General features: G+C 36.1%; 1 protein-coding gene across 4 annotated transcripts in view; it reads left to right on the forward strand.

Annotated features, from left to right (window-relative positions):
* STK39 (serine/threonine kinase 39) overlaps positions 1 to 22,980 on the forward strand; it is a 92,833-nt gene that overhangs the window by 60,668 nt on the left and 9,185 nt on the right. For all 4 annotated transcript variants that reach the window (XM_040561227.1, XM_040561224.1, XM_040561225.1 and 1 more), the window contains exons 14-15: positions 8,112 to 8,164; positions 10,031 to 10,099. In XM_040561227.1, the coding sequence (XP_040417161.1) occupies positions 8,112 to 8,164; positions 10,031 to 10,099 (122 nt within the window). The remainder of the gene's footprint in view (positions 1 to 8,111; positions 8,165 to 10,030; positions 10,100 to 22,980) is intronic.

The raw sequence follows: 22,980 nt of genomic DNA on the forward strand, positions 1-22,980 counted from the left end.
TCCATTTCCTTCAGAGCTCGCTCCTTGAAAATAGTAAATTGTGCATTTCTTATTCACTACTTAAGGATGTTTTTATACCTTGCTGTATTTTTATCGAAAATTAAACACTGAAAAATGTTTTAATTAAAAACAGCATCTAAAATTTAGTTTGTATACCATCACTTACTTAATAGAGAACTGGTATACTTTTCTATGTAAAATTGAATAGTGAACCATGTAATCAATATTTTTTGCTTATTAAATCTAGGTTATCAAGAAGATTTGAATGTCTAAATATTTAGATGTAAGGGAATTAGGTGTTTAACCTGCATAGCTGTGGTTTAAATTGTGTGGGCAATTAATTGCATGTGGAGATGTTGCTGATGCTGGAATTTTAAAATCAATAGAGCTTTTTATTCCATTCTGACCTTTTATTGTACTTGCAAAAGAAATAAAGTGTCTATTTGATTTTTAAATTCAATCAACTTCTCATGTTTGAATGAATGTTTTCTTTTCACTTTGGTTTGGATCCAAACTGCACCTGAGAGTGAATTAAAAATCTAAAAAGTGTTTTTGTATAACAAAGTGAAGCACACTTGCTATTTTCAAGTTTTAGGGGGAAATTGCTGTTCGATGCATTACAAACACGTAAAAAAAATATTGGTGCTTTTCACAAATTAAATCTTTACCACTGCTTAAAAACAACAACAAAAAAACCCAGCCACCGCCTTCTGTGCTAATTCATGAATAATTTCAGGGAAGAACTTAAATATTGTCCTCTCTGCAGCAACAAAACTGATAGCTCTTTAACTAAGTTGTTTCCATCTGCTCATATGAGAGCAGGTAGTAAGTGTAAGCATCCAAAAAATGATGCAGGTAAATACTTTTTCATTGCAAATAGGTCAGTAAAACTCATTTCATTAAGCAAAAGTTAAACTTGCAAGGACCTGTGCAGAGAAATGGAAAATTGAGAACTGAAATTAAAAACTCCATTCCAGAATTTACTGTTTGACTTTAGCTTGGAATAAAAATAACAAGGAAAAAATTGAAGGATTTATAACTTTGCTTTGATTTAGCTTCTGACATCAGCAGCTACAGAAAGAGGAAGACCCTATTTAAAAGCGTGTTTAGGTGTATAGATAAATTTGAAATACTTCTAGTTCTTACACTTCTATGTCAAGAAATGAAGACTTGATGCTGTAAACCAGCAGACAGAGGAAGGACCTGTTTTCATATTTGTCTTCTAAGATGATGATAAACTCTTCTGCAGACTTCTCTGGTGGTACTTCAACGTCTACGGGAGTTCTGTTGCTTCTTCAACCAAACAAATTGCGCATTCTCTTAGTTTTACAATCACATTCCATATATTGTCACAGTATTAAAAGCATTCTAATTTTTTTAAGTAACTTGGGACAGGTCTATGGATAAAACTGTCATAAAGACTTCTGCTGGAGGAACGTTGTCTACCCTGGAACTGTGGACTTGTGTTCTGAGTTGATCGACTTGTGACTGTAAGTCACTTGGTGGCTGCTGTTGGTGATGTTACACATCCCTTTTCTGTTTGGTAGATGGCAAGGGGAATCTTTAATAGGTAAATGCTGTCTCATTCCAACAGCATAATAATCAAATGGCGGTGTTTCATTGTGACGTTGGCTGCTTTTCAGTCTTGAAAGCACGATTGGGCTGTGTTTTGCCATCTGTATTACCGCTGTCTCTTGAAATAGTGTTTAAAATATGTGTTGCTTCGTTTCAGGGATCTGTTCTTTACCTAACAACATGTAAACATTAAGTGGTAATGGTGGTGTTTTGTGTTTTCTTTTGAGTCTTATAACCTGATCTTGAAACATCATATCCTAACCATATTTCCTCTTTTTGGTAATGCATATGGAGAGGGATAATTTGTAAACTCATGAGTTTTTTTCCAAATCTGCTGAAGTATATGGTAAAGTTTTAATAGACTTCAAAGGGCTATGTATTTCAGGTCCACATCTTACTAACATGTAGATTTTAGTGCCATTCTGCTTGGTGTCAATCTGGAAGCTTGGCAGACTTTAAGCATCTCTTCTGAGACTACTGAGAGTTAACAGAAATGTCCTTCCATTTAATCTGGAACTTAAATGAAGTCGTTAAAAGGAATTTGAGAGGAACCATCTCCCTTCAGGATGCCATACAGGTGTGATCTACTCCTGATAGTGTGGTGATGTGTAATGGAGGTGCCTGGATGTTGATTACTAAATGACAGCTGAGTGTCGCAGTGTTAAACAGATTTATGTAAACATGCCGTGAATCCTCAGGAGGCAAATGCTGCTTTACAGTAAATGCTCTCTTCTGTTATGTTTGTATGATACCATAGGAGCTTTAAAGTTCTGATTCACAAAATTACTTTAATAAACAGACTTCCTTTTCTTATTGCTTTAGTTATTGTTCTGCTACATTCAGCCTACCCTGACCTCAAAACCCATGTTTAACTAGTGCATTATGCCTTTAGCATGTGAAAGCAAGAAATGAGTGACAAATATTGAGAAGGAAGGATGATCTTTTGAATTTGAATACCAACTGGTGAGGCCAAATAATATCCTCTCCACTCTAACTCCCCTGTTCCTCCCCCCCATATTTGAATAACAAATGAAAAAATATAAGCAAAATTAAACAAACAAACAAACAAAAAGACACAAACCCTAGTCTTTTGGGCTTTTCCTTTAATTACATTTCTTGCATTCTACATACAAAGATCTTGCCCCAGAGATGCAGAATGGAAATCGAATGGGTACATCTCCAGGACGTACAGCCTAGCTATCACTCTGATTAGGCAGCTCTGTTTCGATGGGAATGTTTTCTCTGCAGTCTAAATGAGCAGAGGTCATTTAAATGCTTCTGCCTTCTTGATTACAGCAACAACTGCAGTTGAGGTAGTGCAAATTCCATACTGCTTGCCTTTGTTTCCTAAGATACACTGAATTGTTTCTTTTCCAATGTAACTTAGTTTGCTTCACTGGTAGTTTTAATGCATTTCAAATATCGGAGGGGAAGAGCATCTGTGAGACCTAAAATTTTTACAAGTGTAATGTTTATTTTTAGTGTTTTCTTTTTTGTTTTTTGTTAAAGCAAATTGGTGTAGACTTGGCCAACACCAGAAATTCCTGATGGTGGGTGAAATTCTGCTCTGGTGGGAGTGAGGCCTGTAGGAGCATGGGGAGGGGAAAAATTGGTTGGGAAGGGTTCCTTCCTTTTAAAAAGGAAGAGTATGCATACTGTTACTTAGCTATTGTAACATGTATCTCATCAAGGAATATAGACTCTCCCTATGGAAGATGCTGAAAATTGTTGGAAATAAATGATGTTTCAGATAACTCTGTATAAGAGGTAGTGGATAAACATCTGAAAAAAATGAAGTAGTAAAAAAGAATGAAAATCTGTTTGTTACGTAGTCAAGATACCCTAGTGTGATTTATTTAATTCCGAGATTATATTTTTCTTGAATCTCACTTACATGATTGGCATCTTGTGTAGAAGGACAAAAGACGTACTGACATTTGATGTGTCCAATTTACAGTGTTGTCATTACACCAACATGATTTCTTATCTTAATCTCATACCGTAAATGGTAGTTCAATGATGTAGGTCTATCAACTGCATGGAACATTTAATTGACTATAGCAGGAATTAGACTAACAGGTAGTTATTTGTAAGGCTTTGTCATTATATGTGGATGTCTGAAATCGTCATGTCTGATTTTTCCAGTACACCCACAGCAGTCTAACTGCCTGTGTAATTTGTTTATTCTCTAATCTTGATTTTTTGTAAATATAAACATTGTTCTGCAAATCATCTCCTTCAAAATGGAGTGTCTGTGTGTCATCTTCTAATAACAGAAATTGACCCATGCGTTTTTTTCTGGTTCTTTGAGGAGACATTACTTCCTAGAAAATTAGAAAGCAGATCTAGCAGTCTTAATGTGGACATCACGCGACCCTGATGAAAAATCATAGTGAAGTTTTGGAAACTGTACTTCTGTAAGATGCAAAGTTTTAAATTCTGAAATTATTTACCAAAGAAGATGGCTGACAAAGTATCTTAGCATAGCTTGCTTTGGTGTTGCTTTTATTTAAAGCAAGGGAAAAAAGGGCAGGAAATTAATAAATTGCAGTGTGCTAAAATGCACAAACATGTTTAAAACTTACTACTCTTTAAAAGAGATGGGCTATCTGTATCCATGATAATCAAGGTATATCTGTCTGTAATGGCACGGAGAGCAAGAAGCAAATAAGAAGTATTACAAGAGATGGCAAAAAGGTCTGGGCTTGCATTTTAAAATAGAAATAACTGTGTTTCACAAATGTATTAGAGAAACTAGGGACCATTAAGAAACAATGGGAGAAGATAAAATTATTAATCACAAAGATATAAGTGCTTTTTTTCAAAGACTATTTCTATTTAGCAGTAATAAAGTCTCTGTGTGTTGCTGCATGTTGTGAGTGTAATTCATGTAACTAAAAAGAGAACTCCAGTGAACAAATGAAATGGTACTTGGAAGCTGCGTACAAATAAATCAACGAGCCCAAAGAGTTGTCACCAAAGTGTGTGTGTGGGGGGGCAACAGGAAAACTAATTTGCAGTAACAGTGACTAACTAGAACCAGAGACGTGTCTGAAGACTGGAGAAGAGCATGAGCAGCTTTTAGGGGAAAAATCAAGTGCATCTTCTGTTAGGTGGAATATATGATGGCATAAATAATTCATGGAAATCAATAAATGTCTGGAAGGTAATGGAACCAGAAGCAAAAGCACTTACAGGCTTCTAGGTAATGAATCTCGCCAAACTTCCTTTGTGTTCTTTCCTGAATAATAGAGTACAATTAGACAGAAAGCAGCAGCATCCTAACTTCAAAATAGTTAAGTGTAACCACTCCAGACAGCAAAGTTGGACAGCTCAGTGCATATCAACCTTTCTTGAATTTTTGCATTCACTTTAATAAACAAATTTGACTAACTAACATCTATTTGGGACATTCTTCAGTTTGAAAACAAAGTAAAATACACCTCATTTTCATCCTTCTTTAAGAGTGTATTGAGAGCAGCTGGTCTCTCACCCAGCTGTATTAGTCTGTTAGAAAGTTGGTCATTTTTGTGGAAGTCTGTAATTACTCAGAGCCATTTTTATATGGTGGATATTTTATGGGAGGTTTGGGGAAAGAGGTCATCTGAGAGCCTAATCTATTAGTTTCTAAATAGGTGATTGTTAAGACTGCTAAATATACAGAATTCCTTCTCATCAGTTGTATTTAGTGTTTGACTACATGGAAAAAGATATGCAGGCTGGAACAATTTGGTATAGCTGCTAATAAGCAAGACTTTCTGGTTTACCTCTGCAAAGGTGTGAGAAAGTTTTTATTCCCTTGATTTGCCTCTTCAAAAATGTGTGTAGGAAGAGGGTATGTAAGTCTGAGCCAAATCCCACGTTCAGTCAAAACATCTCTCTCCCCCCCTTCCCCTCCCTCTCTCAGAATGCTAGATTTCTGTGCAGCTTCCCTTTTTTGGAAAGCAGCAGTTTTAACAAGCTTATTAGACATAATAAATTTCAGCAGAGGGGAGTGGAGTGTCAAAAGGGAACTCGGAGATGGGTCATGTGTGGTTTTCTTCTTGACAGAGAGCCATCCAGGTTTTCCGGGCAGTGGGGAGTGGGGAGCTGAGGTTCATACTAATTCTCTGTTGAATAAAAGTAGACTAAGTGCAGCAATCTATATAATGACAGCAGATTTTTACAACAGAAGTAAATGAGCCTAGTAAATCTGTACCTGTCTAGCTGCATTATCCACAGCTTTGTAGTAACATGTTGAAGCTCTATAGCTTTTTAGGGTAAAATTTTGGGAATCTTCCGCTTTGAAGCATTCAGTATATTCAGTAAATGAGTACTCTTCATTTTAAACACTGCATGTGGCATACTTACTTTTCAGGGTTTGCTATTTTGCTTTTGTCTGTGTTGCCAGTCAACTTCGGTTTTGGTTTTCCTGTGTGTTGCTGTTTTTTGACTCTAATATTTTTTTGAGTATTTAACAAGTGATAAAAGCTCTAAGGCACAGTTGAATATGCTTGCCTGTTGGATTTAGTTTTCCCACAGCAAGACTTCATGACCTGGTATGCTGAAATACGAGCTTGCTCACAGTTCTCCGTGCTGAGGAGAAGAATAATAGACCGCTAAACACATTCTGTTGCTATTAGCTTTTCAAGTGGATTGAGCTATTCATTGGAAAAAGTGTGCTACAGCAATTAAGTTCATCCCTGTGCTCAAGTTAGCTTGCCATTTCCAAAAATGAGGTGGACATAAATTTTGTGAAGAAACTAATGTTTTATTGATGGTAGAAATTATTAACTAAAACTGAAGTTGGAAACGTGCAAGGGATAGAGGTTTGGAACACAGTATGAGATTATAAAGGAATTCTGTAACATGGATAGTAAGTCCCGTATGACTCTGTAATATATGTAACTAGTTAAAGCACTCTCGGGCAAACACGAAGGCAGAAAACCTCTGGCTTTTATGCTCTGCCATTTATTTTATGTATACGAAGTACCTCCACTGTTGAGGCAAAGGTGGTCAGTAAAATAAGTTTTTCATTTCAAAACAGCTTCATAGTAGACATTGTGCATCAAAACCTGCTTTTCAGTCTCTTAAATGAGCTTCTCTGTATGTAGTTGATCTCCGACCGGGAGCTTTAAATCCAAGTGAATATTTTGTGACTCTTGGAGAAGTGTGATATATACCATTCAGACTATGTTGAACTGGTAGAGCTGGTATGGCAGAGTGTCTTTTGAAGATTGGAAGGAATTATACGACATTATTTTATCCTTTAGACTACCCAGACATTTTCGGCCTAAACATCTTTTTGTTGGTTTTCACCAAAATCCTGCCATGAAAACGTGGTGAAGTCTCTCCTGTTAGGATGCTTTGGGAGAGCAGCATTTTTGAAGTTGAGGAAAGTTCACATTACAAAAAAATTGCTTGCCAATGCTGTTTGCATTGTCTAGGCATAGGACCTGAGGATTTGTCATTAGAAAGCTAGTATGTTATTTTTTGTACTTTGTCTGATGCTAATTTCATGTAGCTTTACTGTTAATCATGAGATTGTCATGAAAATGAGTCATTAACAGAGAAAATCAGGAATCTGGCAGGTCTGCTAAATGTAAGTAGGGTATGTGGATGTCAAAATAACTGGGCATCTCTTTTGGGCAATATCAAGGATGGGACTTGCAGCTGCTGTTTCTGACCTGCATGATTTGATGTGGGAATATCAAGCAGGGGTCTGGCCCTTGTGCATAGGGAGGGTTGTAGCCAGAATTAATACCCTGTTACAAAGTTCCAGATCACCTGATTAGGTTTAAGAAGCAACGCCCCTTTCCACAGAATATGCTCTGAATGAAGCTTGTGCCTAAACACCCTAAGCAGAAATTTACACATAGTTTAGTGGGCAGTATTGGTGGTAGGTGGATGGTTGGACCGGATGATCTTAGAGGTCTTTTTCAACCTTTATGATTCTATGATTCTAATCATGATACTCTGTAAAAATATATTTTCTCATATTTTATTAAAGGCATGAAAGAACCAAGAGCTAGTCTTCCACTGGCTTAGCTGGTACACTCTAATATTGTGAAGGAGGATAAAAACAAGCCATGCATCAAAGATGTGTTGGCTTTTTTCCCCCCTTTTTGTTTGGTTGGTTTGTGTGTATTAGTTCAGATTCCAGAAGAGCTTTGTAAATGAGAAATGTTTTGCAGCCTTAATGCTGAAGATTTGTTTTATTGGAGCAGTTTTAATATTTGTAAAATTTGCATCTGAGGGCTGTAGTTCTAAGAGTAAAAACTGATCTGTAACAAAGAATTACATCAGTATTTATTATAGGTGAGAAAATGTATTTTATAAACCTCACATAATACATTGATCTGATATGGAGAGAATATAAATTTGCTGGGATTTTAGCTTTTTTAATCATCTTGGATATGTCCTCCAGTTGGGGCAATATTAGAATATAAAATTAAGTACTCTTCACATATTTAAAAGCATATTTTAAAGCTGAATTTTGTTACTCTGAATAAGACGTTCTTCATTATATTTTAATACATACACTGAATGTTTTTCAGGAACTCCAGAAAAGAACTTAATGACATAAGGTTTGAGTTTACTCCAGGCAGAGGTAAGGCTCTTTCAATCGAATAATTCTCTTATTGTTCAGAAAGTTATTTCAGAAACTGATTACTGCTTATGGTTAATATAAACTACCTCTGTGGAATGTTCCCTAGTATGCAGAACTTTATATTGGACTTAACTTGAACAAGAATAGCAGATGTTTGTAAATTCTAGTGGCAAGGTAGCATAATGTACGGTATAATCTATACAGTATACTTTATCAATTTTGTGTCTTACTGAGGTGATCTGTGTGGTATGTAAGATCTTGCAGAGTAATATTTATGGCTTTGAAATTTACTTTTTCACATTTGGAAGACATCATAGGAAATGCAATATAATAGCCATAAAAGTACATGTGGTGATGGTGGTAATATTTGAGTTTACTTGCCCTCTGTAATAAAAGAAATTCTGTTAATGAGTATGAAGTGTACACCCTGTTTCAAGTGTTGTCTTCAACTGAAAGTTGAGTTGCATTTCTAGCTTATGTATCATCACCAAACTTAATTCTGATATTGAAACTGATGACTCCACTGAATGCTTGTAGAACTTTATTGGCTTTCCAGTGCTAAGAGTTGTAAGAAGTCATAAGATTTATTTTTGTTTGAAGAATACAAGATATTGCTGAGATAAAATGCACAAGAGGATATGTTGAGAAAGAAGGTATCATTCTTGTTACATAGCAACCCTTTGAACTGTGAACACATTTCATTTTTCTTAGAAGTCAGTATTCACTATACTTAGAATAGCCTTCAAAGAGCATCCACCTTAAAAGAAACCAGATTGTAAAAGATCTCTCTCTTCCTGTAAATCATAATATCTTTCTTATGCAGTAGTTCTGTGAATATACTCTGTTGTCTGCCTGCACTTCTCATTAATTTTGATAATGGGTAATAACAAGAGAGATTTCTTTACTTAACTTGGCACAGAGTATCCTGGTTTAGTCACTGTCAAAAGAATTACTTATATATTCTCCAAGCAGTTATATAAGCCATGCAAGATGTCTTACTTGGTCAAAAAACGTAGGATATGTCATAGTAAAGTACAGCAGGACTGTTCCTAATAATCACCAAGGCAGCCAGAACAAGGCTTTGATTCTTACCCTCAAAGCTCTGCAGAAATTGCATATCACTCAGCTATATTGTTTTTCACGTGTGTTTTTCTTGAGGAAATTATGCGAATGTTTTAACAGCCTCAAAAAATGCACTCCATGCACATACTTGGCATTGACGCCATATGCAGTTGAGACTTTGGTGGAATGTAGGCTTGTTCCTGCTGTTTCCTACTTCTTACCTTTAAGCCTTCCCAAGTCTTTATCCAGAAACAAGTAGTAGGCACGGGGACTTTGGAATTAACCCACTCAGGTACAGCAGTTGATACCCACCCAAAGCTCTCCATCTCCTGGATCACAATACTTAAAACCTATTTTGAGCCTAGACCTCAAAGGAAGTAATAACTGAGTAACTCGGCAACTCCACTGATAACAAACAAGAAAACCTAATATAGCATAGCACTAATATGCGGAGCAATAGAGGTGATCAGGGAAGCAATGAAAACACCACCAAAATATAGTTTATTTTCTTGGTCATGAAAATACTGAACTTGTAAACATGTAAGAGTACCTAGTTAAATAGAGAAGAAATGTTTGTGGCCAGGAAAGGACTGTAGGGGGGTTTGTAAATCATCACCTCATTTTGCTGTGTAGAGGCTGATGACTGGAAAATTGTGTTAATTTTTTCCCCTCCTAATGAAAAATGATTTTGAATTCAAGCCTGCCACCATGGGAGTTTATGACCTAAAATATGTTTTTGTTATATTGCTTTGGATACTTTGTTTTTGTGGGTTCTCATCCTTACTCATTTCACCTTTTGGACAGACACAGCAGATGGCGTTTCTCAGGAGCTGTTCTCTGCAGGCCTGGTTGATGGCCATGATGTAGTTATAGGTAAATTACATTTTTGTTTGCAATTATGCTCTTGTGACAAATTTGTGTTAAATGGATGTGAAAAAATATATTCTCTGATGCTGGTTTTCAAAAAATCCTTTTTGTCCTAATTTTGCTTTCATGTATGCATAGTTCAATCAACAAGCCAATTTTCATACTAATCCAAGGATTGTTTTTGGAAGTCAGAACTCTTCAGTGGTTTGAGAGGAGTGACATAATATAGGTCTCCCGTAGGATTGTTTACAATTCAATGATTGATCATTTTTGCACTAACTTAATTTTTGTTCAACAATAAAATGATTTTGGAGTGGAATTATTCAAAGTATGTTTTGGCAGCTCTGAAGTTAGTAAGTATCCCGTCGAGTTCATGGAAGTAGAAGCATGCCAGAATTCAGGATCTGGGGAAATTGCATGTAGAGTTACCATTTCTAGGGGGGGGGGGAAAAAAAAAAGATAATTGGAAATATTTTCTGGCTGCTGAGAGAAAAATACGTTATTTTTTATTCTGTGCTTCAATGTTTTTTGTTTGTTTGTTTGTTTGATGAAATTTAGTGCCTGGCAAATGTGATGAATTTGAAAGTGTTCCTTTCCCTCCAGTTGCCCCTCTTCTGCCTCTAGAAATATAGTTGCCAAAATCAGAAGGGTGATAGTAGATGCTTATAATATGAGAGCTGAGTCAAGAAATCCTAGTAGCTTGATCTTTGTGTTGTAGTCAAAGAAGTTCATATCAATTGATTCAGTTCTCATTACCAAACGGATCCCTAAATTCATATGACTTGCCTGGAGTACAAACTAAATACATTATCAGTGCATTCTTAGGCTAGCTAGAGTATTTCAGAGAGAAGCCAATACCTTTTGTTTTCATATGTCTAGAAGACAGGCTGACTCTAGCTGATGGAAGAAACAAAAATCCTACTTATGCCTTTACTTTGATTTCTAAAGAAAAAGTATTTAGGGAAGGTTAGCAGATGGTACAGACTAGCAGGTGCTCTTTAGAAGTCAATTCTACTATGCTCTTACAATAAGGGTTCAGGGGAAAGGGGACAGCTTGGCCTCAGTGTATTAATCTTTAAATATCCGTTAAGAAAAATGGCAAAAGCATACTGTTGTTGATGTTTTTCTTAGATTTTTTATAGTTTCAAGATGTTTAACTTTTTAAAGTAATTTTTTAAGAAGAATTGTTGACTATCACACCTGCCCGGGCAGTCAGCTGGCACTCTGTTGTACAGAAGTCAGACATTAGGTGGTGATGCTGCAGCGCAGTTCCCACTGGGACCTGCTGGAACCCTTTTTGCCTTCTTTGTTCTTCCCTTTTCTCTTTGCTGCAAAGTTCTCTTCTGCTGCAAACTCCTCATACTTTCTGTGGAAATAGCAACGTGAGTGGGATTTGATATCTTTCAGGAGAAGTTTGAGGAAAGGCAAATAGATAGAGATCCCTCATGGCTTTAGTGATGGTTGAAGCTAGATGATCTTTGAGGTTCGTTCCAACCAATTCCGTTCTATGATTCTGTGGGGCTTTGGCCCTTGAAGAAGCACAAATATTTAAGTAACATGGTTTTTCCTAGCGTGTTTGGTTCGACCACTGTCTAGTTAATAACGTAAGTTTATTCCCTTATTTAGTTCCTCCTTAGAATTGCATCAAATACTGTTTTTTAGTGCTACGATGGTCCTTTTTGTCCCTTTCTTTTTATTGTGGTATTGCAATAAAGGAAATCCGATGTAATTTGTGTGCTTTCATTATATATACAAGAAATTTATGATTTCATTAATTTTAATCAGTTTACAAGTCATTTTTGTGGAGTCATAAGCCCTTACCTCAAGCTCCACAGGCACAAATTCTTGCATTGCTTTCTACTGTAATTTTCACTTGTGTTTCCACCTGTGAAGTTAAGTTTTCAAATAGGCTTAGACATTATTTTCCCAGAACATGGCTATAGATTTCATGTTTTACTAAAACACAAGTTCTGTTACTTTTTTTTTCTGTTACTGGGATTTTACTTTTAATTAAGGAAAAAAGTAGTTCTGAGAATAGGTTTGTGGTTTGATGTGTGAAAAATGGATAAGTGTTGTATGAGCATGCAATAAATCTTGCATGCAAGCATGTTATTGAAAAATTCAGCTTGTGATTATATAGTCTTAGTAGGAAGAAGAAAGATTATGGGATGTTTAACTGTTGTAAGGAGCAGCAACGAATCCACTGAATCTTGCATGTTTCATTTCACTATGTTCTTGCATCTATCATTAAAAATGCCTAACAATCCAGTCATATTTTAATATAGCTATTCAAATTAAAAACAAACAAACAAAAGCACAAAACAAAAAATTAGAATGCAACTTTAAAGTGCAATGCAACTCTATAGTATCTTAGAAAATTAGAAGCAATGTCAGGTTATCCCAGGAAGGATTTGAAGGTCCTGGCCACATCTGTTTACAAAAAATTGAGCAAGTTTTGAGCTGTCACCTCCACTGTAGCAGCACAGTCCTGAAACATACTTCAGTCCCTTAGTTTAAAGCACTAAGTCATATAAGAGAACAGATGGTGCTGAAAAATGCTTACAAAACTCATTTTCTTTGTAAAATGATTTTGCCACCTTGTTCACTCCAAATTAAAAGATTTAAAATCTTCCTGTAGAGGAATAGGGGAATAGTAGAGATGAGTTTGGTTAACCTTCTTCACCAGAAGAACTGATTCCATTAGCTTACAGGTTGAAAGCAGCTGATAAATTACCTTTCACTTTTCAGCTGAAGCATGCAGAAATTCAGCCTCTATAACCTGAACGAAAACAAAGTTCTGAGATAGCCTCATTAAAGTTGTTCCTGTAGTTTCTTTTAATGAAAGCTGGGACGTGTAGAGGCTGGGAGAAAAAAGAGAAGTGAAAATACCTGTGTTTATGTTGAACTCAACGATTTATTGGCATAACAACTGGTTTTCTGAAAGGGTACTCGAACCAGAGTCAGCAAAGGCTGCTGTGAAAAGTATGGCTATGGCATACGTGAGCTGAAGCTGTTAATAGGGACCAGCTGACATGTAAGTTTTATAGAATTCACTGCTAAGCATCAGCGCTCTTCACCTTTTGAGTCCTGCTGGATTTGCTTCACTTAACACGGGCATCCCGGGAAGATTTCCATTCTGATAAGCAGTAAGTTCAGCTACCTGTTCTGCAGAGAAGCAAAAATTCCATTTTGCATGTTCAGTTCTCACTATGATTGACTGGTTTCTGTTCTTATTGACAGAAACATTGTTTCACAGGAGGTCTCTAGATCAAGGGAATCAGTACAGAAAATTTAGTTTTAAAGTAGATTTTGAATTCGCAGAGGGGAATGAGTCTTGGAGCCTATATGTAGACATCTAGTTGATGAGGTATTTTTGTGCAGCTCTGAAATAGCTGTTAAATCATGTGAAAGATCTGTGATATTTTCAGAATGTTTTGAGATAAAATGTCTGTGAATATGCAATATATGTATATTAGGTAGTAAATGTTCAGGTAGTAATGCTTTATTTCAGTTTCTTTGGTACCGTAAAGGAAAGTTGAATCATGTCAACACTCAGTTGCAATCCCACTTTAGTGGTGTGCATGTAATTTCAGCAAAGTTGTAGGCTATAGTTAATCTTCTGGAGACAATCCTTAAATTTCAGAACCTACACGTGTCTATTTATAGTTATGTAAAGGAAAAAAAAAAAAAAGAACAAACAAAAAAACTACCTCCCAAACAAAGCTTAAATAAAAGCCTTGGTAGTTTTGTGGTCAAGAAATGTGCAGTTGTTCTTCACTGTGTTAATGTAACTTCAATTTTAGTGGTTTTTGTCAACAGTTATCTTTGAATACCTTGAGGATCAGGGAAGATGTACCTTCACATTTACTACATCAGACACGAACTACTGGTGAATAGCTAGCTATCTGTCTTTTGTCTTGGAACCAGACCCAGATATCCTCTTAATATCTGGAGGAGCAGCTTTTAGTAAGGCAAAGCAAAAGCTTCCTGCTTAGTAAGGTCTAATAAGTTTAGAAGAAACAGCTGAAAAAACAAAAATCATATTTTGAAATGAGATATTTTGAAAGTCGCATTTTTTTTAACATCTTGTCTATTTTCTTAGAATTGAGAATAGAGTAGATACCAAATTAGTTTGATTTTTGTGTGTGCGCGTGAATTTGGTGCAGTTACTGTGGTAGGTGGATAGGGCTAACATTGGCATCTAGAATAAAAGAAGTCGTGGCTTTGTGTGGCTAAGTTGGCCATGAAACAAAGAACACGTATCAGGCCAAATCCAGAATGACATGATTTCAAGGGATGTTAAGCAGTAAATAATATGTGTGGCTCCCAGTTAATCGAGAGTGTTAAAGCATTTGAAACTGAATCATCTGGTTGTCTTACGGTATCCTCTCTGCTGATGCTGAAGTTAGTTTCTTACTTCAATGAGAAGTTGAAAAAGCAGAAACCCGTTTTGTTAGTATACTGTCTGTAATAGCATCTTAACTCACAGTGACACTGATAATCAAATTCATAGACACTGTCACAGAGTTCCTCAGTGTATATTTGTTTTCCTTGTTTTTGTCGTGCTTTTGCTTATATCTTGTTTTGTTTGCTGTCTTGTTAGATTAATCATCTTTAAAACTGGATGAAATGATGCCATTTTTCAACTAATTTCAGCATATTTTATTGTAATCAGAGAATATGATCATGGTACATAAGTAGAAAATGTATTGCATAAATTTCTGTCCTCACAAAGAGCAGTGGTGTTGCTAAGGGTGCATGACCTGGGTAGCACTACCATTTGAAGGCAGCAAAGGTTTGCCTTTTAATATCAGTAATGTTTTGAGATGCAAAACATTTGATTTTTGTAATCTTTGCTAGAAGAGAGTTTGCTAGAAACTTTTTTTCCTCTGTCAGTTGTTCAAAATGAGTGAAATAACTGATTTTTTGTGTATCACATTTTGTATATTCCAAAGCTTGAGGTACCCATAAGCTTTATAATGAGAAAATGCCTTTATAGATCTCAACAATTCCAAGTATCAGAATAAATAGTTTACCTTTTAATGTATTACCCAGAGAGGAAATTTATACATATATACAAGTATATATATGTTTAAATAAAAAATTTACTATATTTTAAGGTATTTTGTAAACTCTTGTACCTTCAATGTGTGCACATAACTCTGTATCTCTATAGCAAGAGATATATATACATGCATTACAGATATGAGAATCTCTCTAAAAGTCCCAAGGGCTTAACTAGGGACTTAAATATTTCAACACATCTGGCTCATTTAGAGCTAATGCATTGAAGGGTGACTCATAATGACTAGACTGTCGGGAGTTCTGGAGGTTTGAGATACACCCTCAGGTAATCAAGCTTTGCATCTAGTTGCTCTTTCAAAGTTATTTTAGCTCTATATGTCATATGTAAGGGATGCACTTGAGAAAGTATATTGTGTGAAAAACGCTGGTTTCATGCACATTCCCACCTTACTGAATTTTCTGTGTGATGGAAACTTAGAGGTTCAAGATGGAAAACAGAATGTCATGTTGGGTGAATAGTAACCGCTGCTGTAATGGCTGCTGTGGCAGAACTACGACATGACACGATGTGAATACATGACAAAAGATCCTCAAAGTAAACAATTTGATCTGTACACGTACCAATGTATTATATTTAACGTGCCTATTTGTCTTATAGTTATGGACAAGTAAATCGTAATTTTTAATTACTTTGGGGGGGGAGGAGGTGGAGTTGGCAGTTGCCTTCAAAAAAGGTTCCTTTTTTTTGCATTCAGTCAAGCAGTTCCTACTCACCTGTGTAGGTGGGGGATAAACCTAGCTCTTTATCTCTAGGATTAGTTTGGGTTTTGCCTAATGAAGTAGGTGATAAACTTAAGCCCAAAGTGTTCCCTGCCCTCATAGGTCTGAGTTGTTGTTTTGAGGTCTTTCATTTCTGGTTCACAAAAAAAAAAAATAAATCTGTGAATTTGAATCAGAAATTGTCAAGACAGCAATGTTCCTCTTTTCAATAGTAATTCAGTTACTGTTGTTTGTTTCCTTGGCATTCACTTCTCTACAAGTATGTCGAAATAGGGATTTATTGATATACTTCAAGCTACAGGTAGTCTGTTTCAGAACCTAACTCCTGCAATCAGGGCTTCTTTTCTAAATACATTTTTCCTTCTTTCAAGTTTCAGACATAGGTGTTGAAGTAACCTGGCTGCCCTTTCATCTTCTTAATAGTTTTGTCAGAACAATATCTATAATTCATAGCAGAACTGAGGACAGGAGGAGTAGCGAACATCTGATGAGGAAAGGAATTACCAAGTGATCACCAGAATGTGACCTGCTTTTTTCTGCATAGACCTACATTTCAACTCCAATCCAGCATGATAAAGATGCCTGTTGAGCTGTCTTCGATATCTTGATGTCTTTCAAACTGTTGTCAAAACCTTTGTCTGAAAGCTAGCACTTGCTTTCTGTGTTCAGTCATTGGCAAATGATTTTTTTTAACCTTGTAATCTGACTCATTCTTTTGTAGAGAAAATTTATGAGCATGATTTACTGTAATATCTTAGGCTTGTTAAATATCCCTACTAGCAATGTTGGGCAGCAGGACTACATTTTTATTTTAAATGTTCATTTGAGACTGCACTGTGGTTTAAAATGCTTAGGATCATCAGAACGCTTTTCTCAAAATGATGAGGGAATTGTGAAATCTGTATATACTCCTGCCTCAACCCTTTGAATTCTTCCTAGGTATCATCTACCCCCATTAAGCACACACAGAATCAAGGTCTAGAATACATAAGCATTTAGGGATCCAAATATGTTCTATCTACCTTTTTATAACACTGTTTTAAATATGCAGTGGTTTTTCTAAGTGTTCTTTGAACACTTCTGGGGAGGAAAATATCAATCCTGAAAATACAGCATTCTGTTTTTTTTTTTTTTTTTTTTTTTTAAGTTTCTTGGAAAAGGTGCATTTTGCCAGTTACAGTTGTATTTTAATTTAACCAGTAAAATGGTATCACAGTTTCATTTTTATTTTTTTTTTTGGCACAGGGGCTAAAAGTGTAAATGTAATACATCATCTTGGGATCAGATATTTATACTAAATATCATCGTCAAACACCCAAAGTTCCGATTAACTTGCTATTGGAATTGAAATAGGTATATTTGTAGCATTAAAAATATTTCATTATCCATTTTGTTGCAGTGCTCCTCCTTCATAAAATATGTTGCTTCTATTGGGTGGGAATTCTTGTCAGCTACCTACAGAAAAATCTTGTGTATTTTTCAGTCTTCAGCTTTTCAATTTTTGTCTGTGACCCCGGGTATCAATTCCCTGTATTAATGGATGTTAATGTGCAGACCTTTGAGATCTACACTTATTCCATAAGCTGTTTATTTTTTTGATTTGAGCAAGGATAAATATTTAAGGGCATGATTAGATTTTAAAGGTCAATCAAGAAGAGGCATCCCTGATGTCTCTTCCATGCCTTTGCCTCTTCTGCTATCGAGTAACATAGCGTAGCTGTTCACGAGCTGAAGCTTTGGTCTCAATTATTCCCCCGCTCCCTGGAACAAGATACCTTGATGGTAAACTACTAGTTAAATGTCCTTTAAAAACATCTTTTAAATGGGCCATTCTTAGGGAGGTAAGGATGGTTTTATCAAGTACAGTTCTTCATGCCTGGTACTTCATATATGTGAGAAGGCATCCATTCCTGGTTTCTACCATGGTCTACTCTACTGGGGCTCAGAAACCATGTGAACCACAGGACTCAAGTGGTTTTAATAATCGCTTTTAGCTGTGGGAGTTGCTTAGCACCATGAAATCGTAGTCCTGTTGGTAAGGATGCTGAAGGAGATTTTTTCAGTTTCTCACTATTCAAGAGGAAACTTGTTTGGCCTTCTGTTCTGTAGATGAGTACTGCTCTCTTGCAACTGTGTTTTCTGACTGTGAAGCTGCAAATCAAACTCTTGAATATTAAAGCATCAAATTTGAAATAGAATAAATCATTTCCACTGTCTTTGCATCCCAATTCAGCAATGAGAATTCAGACAAATTTGTGAGTCTTAATCTTCCTTTGATAAATCCTAATGACAGTCCCTTCATAAATAATATATTTCTAAATGTTTTTAATGTTTCTCCTTTATCAGCGTCCAATAGCTTCCTCAGAATAGAAGCTAGGCTTGCTGCTGATCTTTATTTTCTTTCATTTCTTTCTTATAAGAATCATGTCTAGCTCCTTGCAGTCCTCTAGCAAAAAACGCTTGTTAGTTAGCTGTCACAGATCTCAAAATGCTTTAATATTTCCCTTGCTCCTGTTCTCAAGCAACATAAACAAAGGGATTTTGACTAGCATCCTGAGTGGAGGAACTAATGGAATCATGCTCACTTAGAAGACCTTTTTGACTTATTTGAAAAGGCTTTTAATTTTTCATGCAGACAGTTTGTGAGCTATTAAATAATACTAGATAATAATAATAGAGAGATCTGGAAGAATTGTGACCAAAGGTTGATTGCTATGGCTGTTTGCATAATATAAAATAATGAAATGCTGGCTAGGTTTCAAAACTTAGTTTTGATTTTGTTCTGATCTTGCAAATGCATGAAAATCACTCTGCAGTACAAAATACAAATGAGTGTATATATTGTAATGAATGTCTTGTAATAAGTGAAATTGCCTCATGAGTATGCATCATCAATTCAGCCCTTTGGAGAGAAGCCCTACCAGCAGTTGAATTACCAGGGATCATAATTCTAGTAAAAAGTATTCCCTGTCACTCAGGCTTCCTGCTTCTTGAGACCCATACAGGAGGATACAGCATTAATCCTCAAATAGTGAACTCCCAAGGCATTTATTATGTAGAACTCCATGTATCAGATGAAAATGGCAAAATAACCCCCTGCAGTTGGGAGAGAGGTAATGTTCGAAACAATCGGAGGAAAGCCAATAAATCTGCGGTGCTTTGAGTTTGGCCTTTCTAATAGCAGTACACTCAGATGAAGTAGGGAGCAGCTGAAGGTTGCTATTTCTAACAGACTGAGTTTTGGACTACGTAAAAATGATTTCATTTTTCATTTATTTAAAACCACTTTTTATTTTCTCAGAGATTTTTTTTTTTTTGTGACAGTAATTTTGTGCCTGAATAATGTCTTTCCTTTCTTCATATCTGAATTTCAGGATTACAATATGCAGTAGCTTTCCAAATCGTTGAACCTAAGCATAGCTTCAGAAGTTCACCATCCATTTTTTTTTCAAAATGGAAAAGCATTTGAATCATTATTCTTTTCGGTGCCACAGAAATATCGACTCGAATTTTAGATGCTGCCTGTGTCTGTGTTTATGCCAGATGGCTCTGGCTCAGTTGGCTAGGTTGCCATCGTACAGGAAATAGTTCTACTGTATTTCATATAGCTTTATTTACTGTCTCATTAATTTTAACTTTTTCAGAATTTTTCCCTATTCAGAAGCCATTAGGGTTAGATTTCATGCTGTGTTAAAAATTTTCAATAACCATGCAGAGTCCTGTCACATTTAGAGAAGCAAAACAGCTATTTGAGAATGCCCCAAGTATGCTTAGTCTGTTACGTGTTTTTTTTTTGGTGCTTGTGATCTTGGAGATAGCCTTTTTGTTCTGTTGCATTAGCTCATATTGATTTGCTTATTTAAAAATTATAACTGATGTAGTTGGCTAAAAATGTTGTATAGCAGACAGTGATTTGTAGGATATGCTAAATAAATGTGCATGCTAGAGGATGCTAGCTATGTGAGCTTTTTATTTATTATATCTGCAATTAGCTGTCTGTGTTGTGTATATTTATATGCTAGTGTTGACCTTTTTTATCCTATTGCATGTTCCACAAGTGCAAACACTCACTTTGACAGAGTGACACAACCATTTGTCTCTGAACAAAACCTGCAAAAGAACCTGGAATGATTTGTGGTACATGGGTTGATTATATGTCCTTCAGAAGCCTTCTGAAGCAAGCTGAATGGCCCCTCATTTATTGCTGTAAACAACAAAAGCCTATTGTGCTAACTGCTGCTAAGGTTTGAAGAGGATTTTTGCTCCAAGGCACGATTTGAAGTATACTCTATTTACCTGGGGGGTTGCTGGCAAAGGTTTTTCCATCACTGTTTAATTCTTTTCCTGCAGTTATCTTGTCCATATTTCTTCTGCCTTTTATAGTAGCATCACCAAAACATCCTGAGAAACGCTTTGCAAAATAAAAAGTAGGGTCTCGTATATCCAGGCCCTGTGGAAATGGTGAATTCCCAACAAGGTTTTCAAATTGTCAATTAGTGCTGCTTGCAGACATACTAATCTACTACGAATTTCAGAGGTACAATATCCAAGGCATGACTTCAGAGTACTTCAAAGAAAAATGGCTTTGTCAGTCGAAACTGTAGTATACTTATCTTGGAGATGAGCTGTAGAGTAGGATCCAGGGACATGTGTTTTACAATGTCCCCAGTTTTCCAAATAGCTTAAGAATCAGCAGGGAGAGTAATTCCTCCCTCCTCGGAGCCACTGTTCTCTCTAAAAACTCAAATTTACTTGGTTCACTAACTTGTGAAGGAAAAATTTTGGGGAGCATGGGGAAGGGGAGGTAGTAAGAGAGGGGTGGTTATTTTCCTCCTTTTTCCCTTAAGCTTCTGGTAGTGTTCACAGATGTGGTTGGGTTCATCTGCATTTAGAAACTTTAGGCTCATTTTTTCATATCTAAGGAAAATGAAATCTTTGCGTGTGAACCTTATTGGGAGGGTTCTTGAATCTCAGCCTAGTAAATTGTTTTCCTCAATGAAAAGAGCTTAAATTCAGTAGCTGGGAAAGATACTAGTGAGTAAAGCCTAACAGCAGTACTATTTCAGTGATTTTTTTCTTTCCTGCTTGATGTGTTCAGAAACTACTGAATAGGGCTGAACTGTAGCAGCAACTGCTTATTTGTGGGAACAGTGTTTACTGTTGTGAGTGTGTCTGACACAAATTTCTAGGTGTATTTCAGGAGACTTTGCATACTTAATCATCAAAATTGTGTAGGTGTAGTAACAGTCCTAAACTTTTAAAGTATATCCTTAAGAGTAGTAAGTTGTTTTAAATGTAACAGCTTAATTTATTGCATTTAAAGTAGGCTGAGTCTTCCACTCTAGAGTCTGGTGTTTAACTTTGATTTTTGTAACCTTGAGGATGTCTAATTTGTAGTTAAGGTGGAATCCCAGTCTTTTTGGAGAAGTAATTGGAAGGCAGTGCAAGCTGGCTGTCAGGAAGGATTTTCAGCTACTTGGATGGCTTCTGCTGCCTGTGCTGCAGGCTCTATTTCTGAAGGAAAATAATTAAGCTGGAGATGCCATGAACACCTGCAGTTCTTGTTGCGCTGATGTTTTTCCTAGCTATTTACATCAGGACCCGAAAGATTCAAGTTATCAGTTGAGTCAATATCTTCAAGCTATTCAGCACTGGACATGTCTCTCTGCACCTGTATACTTACTGAAGTACCTAGAACCTTTCATTTACACTAATATAAAAAGGATCATAATTATCTCATGATCTCTTAAAAAACAAACAAAGCGTATTTCAGACACAAAGTCTGTGATTCAGGAAACTAAATTCAGACAATTGGCTCTAATTGTTGGCCTTGCCTTCTAAATAAAGACAAAGACCTAGCAAAACTAAAGCAAGGAGTTAGAAAAAGGAGCAAGCTACCCAACAGTACTATGTGGTTTTGGTAGGTAATTACGCACATGTTTCATTCTTAGTTAATTACTTACATTTTCAGATATTGCAGAAAGAGCCAGCCTTTGGGGGGATTTGCATTTATTGTGGCTTTATCAAACTATTAATGACATTATTCTGGCAAACTCAATTTTCCTGCCAGAAAACGCAAAACCCAGAGTATCAGAAGTCACCGGTGAAACACTAGTTTTACTTGAACAATGCTGAATGTATATAACTGAAATTGAAAAGATATCTGTAGGAAACTGCAGGTGTGCCTATTTTTACATAAATTCTTATTCTAATATTATGGAATCTTTTTCAGGTCTGCTTTCTCATTTTCAAGCGTAGCCTGAAAACATCTGGCATCGCTCCCTTAAATCCTCCTAATCTTCTGTTTGATTAAACACATCCCACTCTAGTTATGACCCATCAGAGAAGAAAAAGTAAAGCATATTTCATACGCTTACTTCAGATGTCTCTCCAGCATTTTATATGTAAAAGGTTTTGGCTTGTATTCATATTAAAAGTAAAGACAGATGAACAAATAACTGTAGCATCTAATGAACTGGGTTTTTTGGAAAGCAATTTTTTAAAGAAAGTTACCAAACTAAAATCACTCCTTTCTGTAACAGATTTTAATAAAGATAAATAAATAGAATCAACTATTTACATATATTGCTAATATCTCTCTTGCTACTTTTGCTTTAAAAATTTGAATTTCTTCCCTGGTAAAGAATCAGGTGTGGGGGGGGGGGGGTTAGGCTTTTTAAGATTTGATACTGCTTGTGAAGACCTCAGTCCTGCTTGATAATTGTATGTGATATTTATTAAAATACTTGCTGATAAACTAGCAGATGTTTGCAAGTGCAGGAACAGTAACTTTGCCCAAAGGCAGGTGGCAGTTCTTTGATTCAGGTGAAATAGCCAAGCAGCCTGCTGACTTGCTGTAGTCATCCTACAGCTGGACTGCATTAAATGAAAGGCTGCCCCTCTTGAAGGCGACTGTCCATTTAAAGCTCATCTTACTGTAACATTTTATAATAGGTGAAGTTAGAAGTTTTTGGACTTGAGATCCAATTCTTTATCTCATTTTATAGATCTGAATCTCTCTTTTGGTGAAGCCAACTAACTCTAGTTGGAGAATTTCTTTTATTTTGCTTTGAAGAAATGTT

Source organism: Cygnus olor, chromosome 6 (assembly GCF_009769625.2).
Source record: "Cygnus olor isolate bCygOlo1 chromosome 6, bCygOlo1.pri.v2, whole genome shotgun sequence".
NCBI lineage: Eukaryota > Metazoa > Chordata > Aves > Anseriformes > Anatidae > Cygnus > Cygnus olor.